The sequence below is a fragment of the Equus quagga genome, chromosome 6 (genome assembly GCF_021613505.1).
Source record: "Equus quagga isolate Etosha38 chromosome 6, UCLA_HA_Equagga_1.0, whole genome shotgun sequence".
Lineage (NCBI taxonomy): Eukaryota > Metazoa > Chordata > Mammalia > Perissodactyla > Equidae > Equus > Equus quagga.
Genome location: NC_060272.1, coordinates 107,926,808 through 107,942,663, shown reverse-complemented (window position 1 = coordinate 107,942,663; position 15,856 = coordinate 107,926,808). Strand labels below are relative to the sequence as shown.

Sequence of the window (15,856 nt, the reverse complement as noted above, 5' to 3'; positions counted from 1 at the left end):
ATATCTCTGATTGACTTAACAGGGTCTTTTTACAGTCAGTTTGAATCAGGCTACAAAATAACTTACACATTGCATTTAGTTGTTTTGGCTTTAAAGTCTTATTTAGAAGAGTGTTTTTCCCCCTTATGTTACTGACTTCTTGTAGCTGTCCTATAGAATGTTCTACATTCTGCCTCCCTGTAGTGTTAAACTAAACCTCTATCCTTGTATTTCCTGTGAATGGAAGATGATTCTGGAAGCTTGATTCAGTTCAGTTTTAGTGTTTTTGGTAGTAATTCTTCATATGAATGTCATCTTGCCTCACCCAGGATGCCACACCTGGTTCTTTCACTTTTAATAATGTTGAGATTGATTAATAAGGGTTGGGTATGACAACCTGATCCCTTCATTGTGAAGTTCCCCATCAACCTTTCATCTGATGGTTTCATCTAAAGACGACCACTGCCTGAATCAGTTATTTCCTCAGGGGCTACAAAAACGGTGATTCTTTCTTACATTCCTTCCACATCTTTTAGCCAGAATTCTTCTGTAAAACAGAACTTTCCCTTATCAACTGGGACCATCTGGTTACTATGAAATATAATTTGCAGAGGAAATGGGACCTATATTTTAAAGAAGATCAATGAAAGTGACTTAATAGGAAGTAAAATACAGACTGGGAAGACAGGGATGACAAATAAACCTACACACAGTTTTCCTCTGATGGGTTCCACCTTGACATGAAGTTTGCAAAACACTGGTATAATGGAAGGAACCTTGGAATAGGAAGTTACGCAACGTGGGTCCTGGTGGAACCACTACATACACAGTTACTTTAACCAGAAACTATGGGATTATCCTCTTTCCTCCTAATTAACTAGTCATGGAGTCCTCTGTATTTTACATTCATTCCATTTCTTTCCATCTTTTTCACTGCCCAAGTTTAGGCCACTAATACCAGTCACTTAGATCATTACAATGGCTCCCAGCTATTCTCCTCTTGTCCAGTTCGTTCATTTTCCTTCTTACAGTTAAAGCATATGTTACAAAGCTTAGGTCTAGTAATACCCAGCTTACAATACTTTGGATTTTAGACTCATATCCTCTCTCATGCTTTATGTTCCAATCACTCTGAAGTTCTTCCAATTTCCTGAATGTGTCATGTTCTCTCTTATCTATGGGCCTTTACACTCCTGTTCCCTCTGCCTGAAATTCCCCCTCTCTTACTTAGATAACCACCACTTGTTCTTCAGGTTTCAATCTAAATGGCAAAGAAATCTCTGATTGTTTAGACTACTCCAGGTTTTTGTTATACACTCTTAAGAGTAACCTGCACTACTTTTTGGTACACACATCACAATTAGGATTAATTATTTATGTAATTATTTCTTTACTGTCTGAGCAGAAACCATGTTTGTTTAGTCTGCTACTGTAAACAAGCATCTTTTCGCACAAGGCACATTTTAGACACTTAGTATTTATTTGCTGAACAAATAAATAGTTCCTGATATCAACTTAAAACACTAAAAACCAAGACGAAATGGAATGGTACCTGCTGTGGCATTTTCAGGGTGATTCCATTCTCTGTACTCACTGAAGTCAGAGTGACAGATACTACAAGGAAAGGGTGAGGAATGTAGCGTGACATGGAGACTTCCTGAAGAACCTGAATACTAGCAGTAGTATTTGGACTGCAAAAAAAAAAGAGAGAGAAAGAAGCCCACACACCTCAACAACAATGCTAACAAGGTTTTTTTTCCTTTTCTGTTATTAATAGCATTAGAGTTCATGCTTATGGAGGCCCCAAATACCTTCTACCTATTGTTCCCTCCTCCCCAGGTGTCCTTCAAGAAGCAGGCTGACAAGGGTGAGGCATCCAAAGAACACACATGGGGATGAGGGAGAAAGAAAGGGAGTAAGATGAAGAAGGGAAGAAAAAAACTGGGAAGCTGCTATAGGAATAGCTTAGTTGGTTGAGAAATAGTTGGTTAAGAAAGGATATGGGTTCTGTCCGAGGCTAGTGAGATTTCTTAATTTGTATCTTTAAATTACTCCTCAATCACTAAGCTACTTCAGCAAATACACAATCCACGGCTGTTTAAAAAAAGAAACAGAAAACATGGGAGAGCCAGCCGTGATGGCCTAGCAGTTAAAGTTCAGCACTCTCACTGCTTCAGCGGCATGGGTTCAGCTCCTGGGCGTGGAACCACACCACTTGTCTGTTGGTGGCAATGCTGTGATGGCAGCTCACACAGAAGAACCAGAAGAAACTACAACTATACATAACTATTTACTGGGGCTTTGAGGGGAGACGGGAAGAAAACAGGAGGAAGATTGGCAACAGATATTAGCTTAGGGTGAATCTTCCCCTGCAAAAAAAAAAAAAAAAAATCTGAGAGCGAAAGACAACTTAAGAAGTATGGTCTAAATGCTGCAAGACAACCAGATGACAAGAAGAACAGAGGCCACACACAGCAGCAACGGGACTGCTGGTTTTCTCTGCCCCAGAATATAGCCATCTAGCTCAGCGGAAATGTGAGTGAGTCTGCTAAGGAAATGCTTCCTAAGGGCTTAAAGCTGTGGAACTCCTTCGAATTTCCCCAAGTTTTTAGAACACTAGCAAACAGTTAGTAATCACCTGTTTTCAAGGTTGTGGAAAAAAATCCAAACTATCCCAAACTCTATCCCAAACTAGATTTTTTTTCAACTGAATCCATTAAGATTAGCTGAAGAGGTTAGTGCAGGCTCTTCTATCTAATCTATCTATGTAGCTAAAAAATAACTACTACATGAATATCAGTAATTAAAATTCATTGCTTTTTTAACTCTTAAGGCAAAGGAAACTAAATATAAAGTTAGAATAACTGTTTTGAGAAAATGAAAACTACAGAGGAAACATGATAAACAGGACCAAAAAGTGATCTGTCATATACTATATACGTACCCATCAGATTTTCTTTCAATACTGTAAAGGCATATTGAACAGTCTGCTCTAAATACTATTACCATGTCCCGAAAGACACTAAGCAGTAATGTTTCTGCCGGTGCTTTGGTGACGTGAGCAAAGGCATTGTCCAGATTTGATGTTCGCAAGTAAACTCTGAGCTGAAGGAAACAAAAATAAACTGTAAAAACAAGATGCCTACCATGGATGAGTAAATACTTTAGACACAGTGTTTATCTACTGACTTTTTTTCAAGTAAGAGGAGTTAAAAGACTAATCTGAGCATTAATAATAAATGGATAATGTTTACATTTTGACAGGGGATGCTCATTTTACAAATAACCAAAAGATGAAGTCATCACAACTGTGAATGTACTATTACAAGACACTCCTTTTAGACCTCCATACTAAGACATGACATAAGGAGACCAGCAGTTTCTCAAAAAATAAACATACGCATCAATAAATTAATAAATCTCTAAGGACAGCCATCCTTATACTTTTCTGCTTTTAACTATTTTTCATTATTTACAAACTTTATAGAGAATATCTAACAGCTAAAATCCTTAGAGAAGCTCTCAGAAGGCCTTATTACCCCTTTAAAATTTTTTAAAAAGTAGTAAACTGAAATGAAAATTCCATGTTAAAAATACCAAATTCTTACTTGAAAATAAAAGCCAAATTCTTGAAACATGTTTTGTTCATTTTGCACTAGATTATCTTCTATATAAAACCAAACAGTAGTGCTTAGTATCTTTAAAATATAAAAATATGTTATTTCTGAGAGAACAAAAACTTACCTCTTCTTGATGGTCACTTATGTTATAACATGCAAGGACAATAAAATCATTCCACCAGGCTAAGCCACCTGTCACAATCATATTTTGCTCCTTAAAAGAAAATTTTAAAAACCATATTTACTTTTATTTATGCTGCCAGAAATTACGATAAGTAATACACTTATAAAATATTCCTAAGCAAAGTTCAAATTATTTCTGCTCTACTCTCTATCTCCCCAATTAAATATTACTATCGAGCCTTTATTAATAATGATTTATATCCTATTCTGAAAAAATAAACATTTCTCTAAGACAGAAAATATATCATTCAAAATAAGTGGGTACCATGCAGCATCATTATTCCCACATTTGACAGACCTTGGTTTAAATTTTGACTTTATCTTTTATCAGCTGCTTGACTCTGAATCCTAGTTTCTCTTTTACAAAATGGTTAGTAACAATAGTGCCCTCACTGAGTTGTTATAAAGATCAATAAAACAACATTTTTGAAAGCACGCTGAAGTGCCTGATACACATTAGGCACCTATTAAATGTTAATTTCCTTCTCTTTTCCTATTTGATTTTTACAAAATCCAACTGCATATGTTTGTATGCTACCCAAGTATTTCTATCACATACAGAAAAGCAGGGAATGATCTCAAATTTTGTGGAAATTTATTCTGATCTTATTCTGATGAACTCAGCCTGGAATGTAAAAGTAAATCCTCAGGTTAAAGAATTATAGTGCCTGATCTTAACGAGAATTAAAAACAAACCAAATATCTCGATATGATCCTTTATCAAATATGAAGTACCTTATCAGAATTAACTCAGAAATAATCCAACATCAGTTTTTAAATATTTGATTGTATTTTTTATTAAGTAAACAGTGGTTTACTTTATAGTTATTTCATATTGTAGTTCTCTTATACTTTGAGAAATAGATTTCTAATTTCAAAAAGACTAACCTGGGTTATGTTTCCAAAAAGCTTCCATTTTTTGGTGAGTAAAGAGTAATGTGCAAAACCAAACTTGCCAACCACAGCGATATTCTGTCCAAGCTTATCAATAGCTGAAAACTGATTGAAAAAAAAATTAAAAACTCTTCCTTGCAAACTTATATACTTTATTAGATATAAAGAGCTTAGTATTGTGTCAGGCAGATAAACTATTAATAAATGTTTGCTAAGTGAACTAAATGTAAAATGCTAAATTTAAAAATCTGAATATTTATACACAAGTTATGTTTGACGAAATTATGGATGCTAATACACTAACAATGTACAAGGGACCAAGCATTAAAATTTTACTTTTATCAATGCACCCACTGAAAGGCTCAATTTCCAGAATGCCACATGCAGTAAATGCTATCCAATGAAAGTTAACACCAGCAAAATAACAACTCACCCGTATAGGCCAATTGCTCTCTAGATAGATGCTGGAAATCTATAGAAAATAACACATCAGTTTCATAAGACTTCTGAAATGCATTTAAACCGAAAGCATTTAAAGCATTAACATCACAATATGATATTCATCTTCCTGTACAATGTTTAAAGTGCTCCCAAATAATGGTATTACTAGTAGAGTACTTGGAATTTACCATTTGTAAACCAGCCAGTATTTCACATCTCCTGTCTTAACCACCTCATTCTAAGTTTCTAGACATCAGGATTTCCTCCTTTTTCTCTACACTGTTTTTGTTTGTCTGTTTTAAATACTGAACATTCAAAAATACAGACTGACAAAAAGATTTTTAGAGACGCACCCATGAGGTCAGCCAAGAACTGTGCAGATGAACAGTTCGCGTTTGCTGATCTGAACCATCCCAAAACAGCCTTATCTAATAAAATCAGAGCCTCAGCAAGAATTTTCTTTTTGTTTTTTAATGGAAATATTTTTATTTTTTCTGATTAAAAAAACATATGCTTATAAAACAATATAAAAATGTACAAAGTACAAAATGAAATTCTCCTGTTATATCACTGCTCAGGGATAACCAGTTCTTACTCTATCTCTAAACAAACGTCCATATACCTGTAAACATGTGTCTAGGCTACTATTTTTGGTTGAGGTGTTCAACTTACTCAGCTACAAGAACTTTTAATACATTTCAGATATTAACTCTTTATCTGCAACCTAAGTAGTAAATATATCTTCCTATGTTGTCTGTCTTACATCTTTGTACATGGTGTCTTTGTATCACTCTAACAAGAATTTTAAATTTAAAGAATCCTCTGTGAGATATTGATGTAAATTAAGTAAATTCTAGCTTTACTGAGACTGTGATCTCTCTACAAGCCTACTGATTAAGAGTGCAGGGTGAAAATTAACAGAGCAACAGCACAAGGGAAGAATCTTCTGTTCCTGGAATAAGAGAACATTCAATTTACTCAAATTTATTTTTGTTTTACTCAAAGAAAAATTATTACATATTTAAAAAAGAAAGCCAAATTAAAAAGCCAAGTAAACAGAATCAAATCCAATAAGATTCTCTGTGTAATGCAAAGACAAAACAAAAATCAAGTAAAAATATGAAGAAAACATCTGTACTAACCTTGATAAAATTTATTCATAAAACTACTTTTGTTAGACTTCACTTATTATCTAGTAATTCAACCTAAAATCTAAGTAAATTAATAGCTTTTAGTACATTAGGAAGTTCTTAACCCTAGTGCTTGTTTGTGGAAGCCTTACCTTACAGAATTAAAGATAACAGTGTCACAATATATTCTTGAAGAATGCTTAACTTTTATCTTAACAGATATGCTGTACCATTCAGGCCAATTAATAAAATTCACTATAATGGATAAAATTAGTTCAAAAGAATGGTAATCTGAGGTAATGATCAGGTGGCAAAATAATAGTTGAAAGTAGTTTTGTAGGAGGCTGTAAGTGAAATTCTTTTTTTGAATGAAGAAAATAAAAACAGTCACTTGCAGAAGGAGATACTTGGAGTATTACTGGGCTAGCCACGCAAGACACTAAAAAGAACCCCCACTGAACCCAAACCTTGGTGTTTCCTAAGTACTTAGGAAATGTGTGCGAGGATAAAGTGTGAGGTGGGATCTCACCGACAAAGTGGACTGCAACATGAAGAATTTCCAATCATGGGAACCAAGGTTAAATCTTATCATATGATCACACTCTGATGAATATCGTAGGGGAAAACAATTTATTCTTTTAACTTCCAAAAGTGTATGAGATGCCACAAATGGCAAATGGTTTATTTTTAAACTTAAAGTTTAAGTTTAAAATGAAGCCTTATTTCTTATGCAGATGCTATGAAATGAGAAGAAAACTTCTTCTCCAGTAGGTCACCTTTATTGATGTATGGGTCACCTGAACTTTGAGCTCTATCCCTAATACTGAGAACAGGAAATGGCAGAAGTAAGGAAAGAGGCAGCTAATGAATAATGAAGAAACTCAGGTCAGGACTGCATACTCAGGGCACAAAAGTCATGCCACATCACTGGGAAATGAGTGCTAAGGTACAGAATCTCTACTCTTAACATCTTAGGATTTTTCAAACTCTCAAAGAACCTAAATCTTCCTCCCCTCGCCCCCAACTTAAAGTCATTCTGCTAAAATCCTGTCTCTTGCCTAGACTACTTTAGTCTTTAATTGGTGAGACTACGAAAGCCATCCTCCCAAAGAGATTTGACCTGTGCCAAATACCACGCCTAGTACATTTTATAACTGTAGGAATGAGAACAAATTGTTTATAAAGGAAATAGCCTTTAAAATCTTCTCTGTTGACACCCCTAACGTAATGCTCGATACATTGTAGGTGCTTATCTCCCACATTTTGTGAATCTTATTCTTTCCAAATAGTTAGCCAGGTTAACCATAAAACCAACATTTCAGAATGCGGGGTGATAATGATTCATGCACCTTCCAAAAACAAATGTTTTATACCATACAAAATACTGAGTATTAACATAAATGGCAGTTCAAGAAGGAACACACATGAAAACCATAAGGGTGTTGTTGCTGTTTTTTTTTTAAATTTCACATTATTTGTGCTCCATCTGTCAACAAACTACTTTCAAAATTTTAAAAATTTATAGCTAGAAAATATAAATTAAAAAAAACCCCAAAAAACAAAAAAAGCACCATCTCTACCAGCAGCTACTAACCCTGCTTCTGACAAGTACGTGTTTGTGGGGGTTTTTTGCATGTGAGGAAGACTGGCCCTGAGCTAACATCTGTTGCCAATCTTCCTCTTTTTGCTTGAGGAAGATTGTCAAAATCTGTGCCAATTTTCATCTATTTTACGTGGGATGCTGCCACAGTGTGGCTTGATGAGCGGTGCTAGGTCTGCACCTGGGATCTGAACCTGCGAACCCCAGGCTGCCAAAGCTGAGTGTGCGAACTTAAGCACCACACAACTGGGCCGGCCCTGTATCTGTGTTGTTTTAAAGGAAAAAACATAATTAACAGAGAATCTTCTCATCAGGAAACTAACGAGTGTAAGGTTTCTACACTTAGGCTTAAACAAACAAAAAAATCCAGTAGTCTACATGAGGAACAGACAGAGCAGCAGAATTAGTTGGAGCTCATTTGATGAACTCTAAGCTGTACGAGAAGCATACAAAGAATAAATCACGCAAACAAAGCCACTTTGATGGAGGATGCGGGCACTTATCCTAGAGGAGAGCATATGCTGAAGAGGGAATTGAATTATAGACACCCATGTTCTTCAGGGAATCATTACTAATTGCTAAAAAGCCTGGAAGGTAAAGCATTAGCATTGTGAGCACATTGTAAACCAGCTACCAAAACACCACCATAACACTGTGTTGACTCGTGTGGTGGGTGTGCCAGCAAACAAAATGTAGGGCAACTCCAAATAAAAACACTGCCAAATAGGCTCATTCTATGTTTTAGCTCAAGGTCAGCAGTATTTTATATGATTCAGCATTTAGTATCTAGGTTTTAAAATAGGTTAGATTGTTACTTTAATTTATATCATGATAAGGATAAGTCTGCCACTAACTGGCTGTGTGACCTTGGGCAAGTCACCTAACTTCCCTGAGCCTCAGTTTCCTCATGTATAAAATCCAGTTGGACTACATGATCTCTAAAGTCCTTCCAGCTCTAAAAATTCTATGAGTCTATTAAAACTTAATTGTTTGGGGAGTGTAATTCTGGCATTATTTTTATTAGTTTTAAGGAAACTGAAAAAATTAGGTAAAGCTAGAGTTAAACAAGTTCATCTTTCTGAATATTTTAGATATCTAAAGAACAGAATGACAGAAGAATCTTGCTAGTACCTACTTTGTCCAAAGTTGTAATATTAGTGTTATATGCTTCTACTATGGGATACTTCATAGATGGCTAAGAATCACAGAATCACTGAATTTTTGAGCTGGAAGGAATTCAATTTTTGTTATTGCCTGATGGATTTTTGAGTTCCAGACCTACCTTCTTTGATCCTCTGCTCTACTTGGCTCTCTGGCAACACAGACCTGGCTAGGCAGAACTGGCATTGATGCTAGGTCAGTGTAGAATGAATAGTTCAAAGTATGGGGAAATGAAAATAGCAGAGAAATGGCTATAGGAGAGAAGGGAGCAGTGGAAAATTTTAGTCAAGGAAGTAGCTGATGCAGTTTTATTTAATAATTGTTACTAATTATAAAATGGTATGCACATTGTTTGATTTTATGAATTTATTAATGTAAGTTAAATACATTTTCTTTTAGTGTATACCACATGTCATCGTAGGAGATACTCCTTCAATTTGCACATAATGACCATTCTTCTGTCTTTCATTATCTCCACTCAAAGTCAACTGAAAATAACATGTGAGCTGAAGTAAGCTAGTAAGGTAAAAGTATAGAATGTAGGAGGCAGGCAAAGAATTGTGGAAACAGAAACTGACTAAAAGAAACTAATCCGAGAGTAGGCTCTGATGTACCTAAGACATTTTGGCATCAAAAGGGGGAAAAAAGCACTCAGGACTTTGAAATAGTCTATGAAAGTTTCTTTCAAGAAACTCCAATTTATTGATTTACCCAAATTAATTTTATTTGGTATCAAAATTCAGAATTAATTTCCACGTTAAATGCCAATTTATCAGAATTACTAAAAGAAACTGCTAATTTAAAAGTTATGTCAGAATGAGTAAATTATATGGAACAAGATTAAATAATAACAAAATTATTAACCATAAAGTTCTAGACTGATCACAGGTCTGCAATTTGCATCCAAAGTCAGGTAATTAACTTCAGTGTTAGGAAGTTAATTAGGACCACAAGGTCAGCTGCACAGGTTACTAATCCATATTGTCACTTTCCATGAAATAATTACACTTCTGAATATGCAAATCCTCAGAGCTAAATTTACACCCAAATAAGGCCAGAAGTAAAATACAGTTTTGCTCAATAAGAAGGCAAAACATAAACTTCCAGTTTTTGAAACTGTTCACTACTAATGGACTTACAGCAGGTGGGGATACACTCTAATCATGTGGAAAGCAAGGAAGGAGAAGACACGAGGACAGAACACAGAAAAGCAGGAGAGAGACATGACAGTCAAAAAGGTTAAAAAGCTTCTCAGTTTTCTAAAGCAACAGACGAAATATTTAAAAAAAAGCTCCATGTGCTATCTTACCAGGGACTAAGCAATAGGCAACCGTAATTGAAGACTTACCTGTACCACATGCCAATGCCGATGTCCAAGTAAAGTGCTTAAACCCTGAGACTCTAAACCACCATCTGCAAAAGGGCTCTTTTCCCGACTGGGCTTATGCTCACGGCGTGCTGAAGAACTCCTGGGATTCTGGGTTTGTGAGGCCTCTCCACAGTTCAAGTACAATCGATCTTCTCCCTGAAGCAACACTTGCTCTTGGTTACTCTAGATGAGGGAAAAAGGAAGCAGAGGGGCAAAGGAGGAAAGCAAACAAAAACAACTCAATATTAGGTGGGGGAAAGTAAGTAATACATCAACTTAGTTTTATTATAGGAAATGTACCATATATCTCAAAGCTGATTTTCCTCACAGAGAACTAGATGACCCAATGATCTCACGTGGAACAGGTGATATTTTAATGATCACTTCTCAGCGTAAATTAATCTTTGTTAAAGTCTGTTTTATCACACAGATTCCAAAACATGCCCAGGTTTACAACTGCTACAGCACTATCTTTCATTACTACTTCAAAATGGCAACGCTATAAGAGATTTTCCATATCAAAACTGAACATAACTACTCACTGTCTACAGTTTACAAACTAGTTTCACATAAACTACCTGAAGAATGGTGGTAAGAAAACATGTCTGGTCAAATAGTTTGCGTGTGTACGCTCACCCACGTGCCCACATGCAAGGAGGAGGGGTGGACTGGGAACAGGAATAACTGGATGCTGCAGGACCTTTTAAACCATGGAAGGTTTAACCAGGGGAGGGGAAGAGGAGCCTAAGTCTGTTGTCCTGGTTCAGAACAATGGAATACTTGGTTAGCGCCGAGGACTGTGCCAGGTTCTGAGGATATTTAGACAAATAAGATAGTTTCTATTCTTAGTGATTATGTCTTGGTTTTTAATTAGAAGGCCAGTGTTCTCAAACATGGGCAGATTCTTTACTGACTATTCAAATCAGACAGATCAGCACCCCAGCCCCTCACCTTTCCATTGTAGTTCAAATGTGATCTTGACATAAAATTCAAGGGTGCTTTTAAATTATTATTTGGCATGGGGGAGGGGAAGGAAGAAATACTCTATTCTTCTTTCTCTGGGGATCCTTACTCTTCAACTGCAGTAATGAGATCTGAGATCCAGGCTATTTTCACATTCTTTCTCAATGTGCTGTAAATTTGTTTTTTTTATTTAAAGATTGGCCATGAGCTAATATCTGTGGCCAATCTTTTTTTTTTTTCTTCTTCTCCCCAAAGCCCCCAGTACATAGTTGTATATTCTAGTTGTAGGTGCTTCTAGTTCTGCTATGTGGGATGCTACCTCAGCATGGCTTGATGAGTGGTACTAGGTCCATGCCCAGGATCCAAACTGGTGAAACCCGGGGCCACTGAAGCACAGTGCGTGAATTTAACCACTTGGCCACAGGGCTGGCCCCCTGTCTTGTAAATTTTAATTAGACACTGCCTGCATCAAATATTTAAAAACCCATTGGTGGTCGATATTATGATATGCACTCCTAACATGTAACATATACTATTATTATATATTAACAATATTAATACGTGTTATTTCAGATTGATAAAACATGATGTGTTTATATTATACTTTGGGGCAGTGTTTCCCAAAGCAGGTTTCTAGACATACTTTCTTCAAAGCATTCCTTAGAAATTCACAGTTAAATAAGTTTGGAAAACACTGCTTTTAATATACCAACTCCTGGATTTTCATGATGCACATTAGCATATTAAAGACTTTGGAGTTCAACAATAAAGAAATCTCTAAAGCTTTAACACCTTTATTTCCCACTTACATGACAATATAACTTTTTCTTATCCTGTGTAATTGCTATTGATATCTCTCAAGCAGTGTCTGGTGGAACACACTTTTGGAAATGCTATTCAGATAAAGATCAAAGTTTTTTAAGTTATTCAAGTAAATGTGTAAATAATGCTTTCCCTCCAGTTGCTTGTAATTCTATTAAAAAAGACACCCAAAACCAAAACCTGCTCAGAAACAAAATTTTGGTGTAAATTAAAAAGAAACATAATAATTACAGAAAATAGACAAACGAAGATAATACGACAATTTTAGGAGTATACTCAACATATTTGTGTCATAAGAAAGAGCCTGATATTCCAATATGAAAGCCACTAAAAAAAAAAGCCCAGACTTTTAATTAAATAAACTTACCATACAAGGATTTACGGTGAGCACACTCTTGATAAACTGAAATAGCAGAATGCCAGGCTGTTTAACTAAACTCTTGGGGTCAGACTCAATTTCAGTATTTTGAGAACCAAATCCGCTGATTACCCATAGGTGATAGCCTTCCGCACCCCAGCTCTTGGAGAGAGAAGGAGGGGGGAAAAAATCAAAGCAATAAAAAGTTTCTTGTTATCCTTTCCTATTTTCAAATATTCCAATTCTGACATAACCAACAACACCATTATTAATAACTTCTGAAGGTTGGAGAAACCATGATGGACAACGCAGACAAGAATCATACCTTCAACTAGTACATCTCAGCCATCTCCAGTGGAAACCATCACTTCTCTCTACCTATAACAGTGCAAATACTACATACCTATCTTAGCTCCAAATCCTAAGAAATGCCTACTGCTCTCTGTAACTTCTCCATTAATTTAACTGCCTCTCAAATAGAGTCATGCATTCCTTAATGACAAGGATATGTTCTTAGAAATGCACCACCAGGTGATTCTGTCGTTGTGGAAACATCATAGAGTGTACTGGAGGGGAATGAAATTTACCACCCCAAAATGTATCTCCTTTATGTGAGGATTATTTTAGGCTGATTATTTTATTTATTTATTTATTTTTTTAAATATCTACATTCTCCAGAGGATTTAATTTAGTTCAATTCAGTGATTTTTTTTTAAGATTTTTTTTTTAAAGATTTTATTTTATTCCTTTTTCTCCCCAAAGCCCCCCAGTACATAGTTGTATATTCTTCGTTGTGGGTCCTTCTAGTTGTGGCATGTGGGACGCTGCCTCAGCGTGGTTTGATGAGCAGTGCCATGTCCGCACCCAGGATTCGAACCAACGAAACACTGGGCCGCCTGCAGCGGAGCGCGCGAACTTAACCACTCGGCCACGGGGCCAGCCCCTAGGCTGATTATTTTTAAGAAACAAAAGACTCAGAAAGCTTTTCTTGTTACCTCTTCCTTAACTGCCTAAAAGAATTCAGATTAAAAAAATCTGTCTCAGGAAGAGAGCTATCACTTTAGCATAACATGAACTAGGTGGCAGACAAGGAGGAACCTAGAAAAGCCTGTTTGTTGGACTCCCATCTGTGTTCTTCTGTTTCTGTATGGCCAAACAGTTGTTTTCCAAACACGTGCACTCCTTTTGACCCTACCTATGAATTATCTTTCCTTCTCTTTGAAGTCCCTGACTCCCTCCACTCCCAACATCTTTTGTTTTTAGCTGAGGATGGTATTTAAGGTGGTGGCCTTGGTCATCTTGGTGGGTTATTTGGTTTTCCTGGGTTTCTCCCATGTATACATATATTAAACTTTTGCTTTTCTCCTGTTAGTCTGTCTCATATTAATTCTTAGACCAGCCAGAAGAACCTAGGGTAAAGGGGAATTTATTCCTCCCCTACTGTACTTACACAAACCTAGATGGTATAGCCTACTACAAACCTAGGCCATAGGGTACTAATCTTATAGGACCACGTCATTTATGTGGACTGTCATTTACCTAAATGGTGTTATGCAGTACACGACTGTACAAAGAAATTCCTTACAGGGGAAGACCCATGTTACCTAGCGGAAGCTTGACAAGGAACCACCCCAAACAGATAGTTTTGTATAGAGCAAAGAACACTGGATTGGAAACTAGGAGGCTAGGGTTTTCATTCCAGCTTGGCTACCATTTTGTTGTATGTATTACCTTGGCCAAGCTATTTGGTGTCTCAGGGTATAAGTTTTCTCCTCTGTAAAATGGGAAGGTTCAAATAAATTCCCCAGGCCCAGGCAATTTTAATATTCTATAACTAGATTTCACAATAGTTCTTTTTAAAGATTGATACTTTCCCAATCTGCGAGGCCAAGAAATTAGTAACAGCAGGGGTGAGGAGGCGGGGGTCCCCTGAATTGTTGCAAAATTTCAAAAGCTTAATAGAAGTTTTGCTTTCCTATGATAAAAGTTGCACAAGCTAACTAAAATGTTTAGATTCTTAGTTTGTGACTGAAATATCAACTAAGTGAGGCTGATAACACTGGTTGTTGCATGCTGCTCAGGAACATTAATTGGTAGTTATAGAAATGGTATTTGTTCAAAAACATTTTAAAATATGGAAGTAGGGAGAGACATCGAATGGGGTCCTTGGGGATGAAAGGTTGGAAACCACTATTTAAGGCAACCATGGTGAGAAACACAAGATCAGAAAATACCTTCCTCTACAGAGCAAGAGAGAAAGGAAGCAATAAGCTTCATAGCTACTAATTTCACAAAGATGGCACATGGAGGGGCTATAGTAAGAAAACGTTTTTTATGTAAAGATAGGGGTTACACTTCACTGCTTTCTACAGCAACTCTTGAAAATAAGTAATAAATAAAAACATTGTTACAAGAGTGACTATAATTCTCCTGACATACATCTATGGAAGTTTTAAAAATATGCTGAAATACCACACACATGCATGTCCTCCAGTAAAAACACCCAAATGAGCATTTTACTTTAGATTAAAAGAAAGGAAGGGGGCTGGTCCAGTGGTGTAGTGGTTAAGTTCGTGTGCTCCGCTATGGCAGCTGGGAATCGCAGGTTTGGATCCCAGGCATGGACCTACACACTGCTCATGAAGCCATGCTGTGGCAGTGTCCCACATACAAAAGAGAGGAAGACTGGCAACAGATGTTAGCTCAGGGCAAATCTTCCTCACCAAAAAGAAAAGAAAGGAGGCCATGAGAAGTGAGTGCTAGGCTAGTGAGTCACATAAGAAATGGAGGTATGCTTTGGAAAAACCAAGGCCTAATTTCAACAGTCACTATGTTCTCAAAGACGTCAGGGGCTTGATGGACACATCTAAGCAAAACCAAAATCAAATACTGAAAATTGGGCAGCATCCTGATTCTTAAAAAAATACTTTTATCAAAACAAGAACTATATGAGTCTGCTAGGACTAAAATACCTTGTAATTTTATCAGACCAACATGAGAGAAAAAGGAAGAGGAAAAATCCAAGTTTTTTTATACCATACCAATATTTTATAGAAAGTACTTACCATAGAGTTGATCTTAAGGGGATCTTTTTTGGTTCCATCAGATCTATAACTGAAACAGAAGAGAAAGTTAATTTAAGAGCGTCCTCTAATTACATATAACAAGCTTTAATTTAAAGAAAAATCAAATTGATTTTGTTGCTTCAAAATAGAAATACATAATAACACATGAAATGTGAGACTGCTGGTTAATATACCTAGGCATATCACCGAGACACAGTCTTCCAGTCCTAAGTAACTTCTTGACAGGGTCATGTAGTTTGGGAAGGTGTGC

At 36.4% G+C, this 15,856-nt stretch overlaps 1 protein-coding gene across 2 annotated transcripts in view; it reads right to left on the bottom strand.

Annotated features, from left to right (window-relative positions):
- Window positions 1–15,856, bottom strand: part of RIC1 (RIC1 homolog, RAB6A GEF complex partner 1) — a 143,226-nt gene that overhangs the window by 13,576 nt on the left and 113,794 nt on the right. For both annotated transcript variants that reach the window (XM_046664335.1, XM_046664336.1), the window contains exons 10-17: window positions 15,586–15,634; window positions 12,530–12,682; window positions 10,357–10,560; window positions 5,110–5,148; window positions 4,671–4,781; window positions 3,724–3,813; window positions 2,924–3,084; window positions 1,532–1,670 (exon numbers count right to left, since the gene is read on the bottom strand). In XM_046664335.1, coding sequence (XP_046520291.1) covers window positions 1,532–1,670; window positions 2,924–3,084; window positions 3,724–3,813; window positions 4,671–4,781; window positions 5,110–5,148; window positions 10,357–10,560; window positions 12,530–12,682; window positions 15,586–15,634 — 946 coding nt within the window. The remainder of the gene's footprint in view (window positions 1–1,531; window positions 1,671–2,923; window positions 3,085–3,723; window positions 3,814–4,670; window positions 4,782–5,109; window positions 5,149–10,356; window positions 10,561–12,529; window positions 12,683–15,585; window positions 15,635–15,856) is intronic.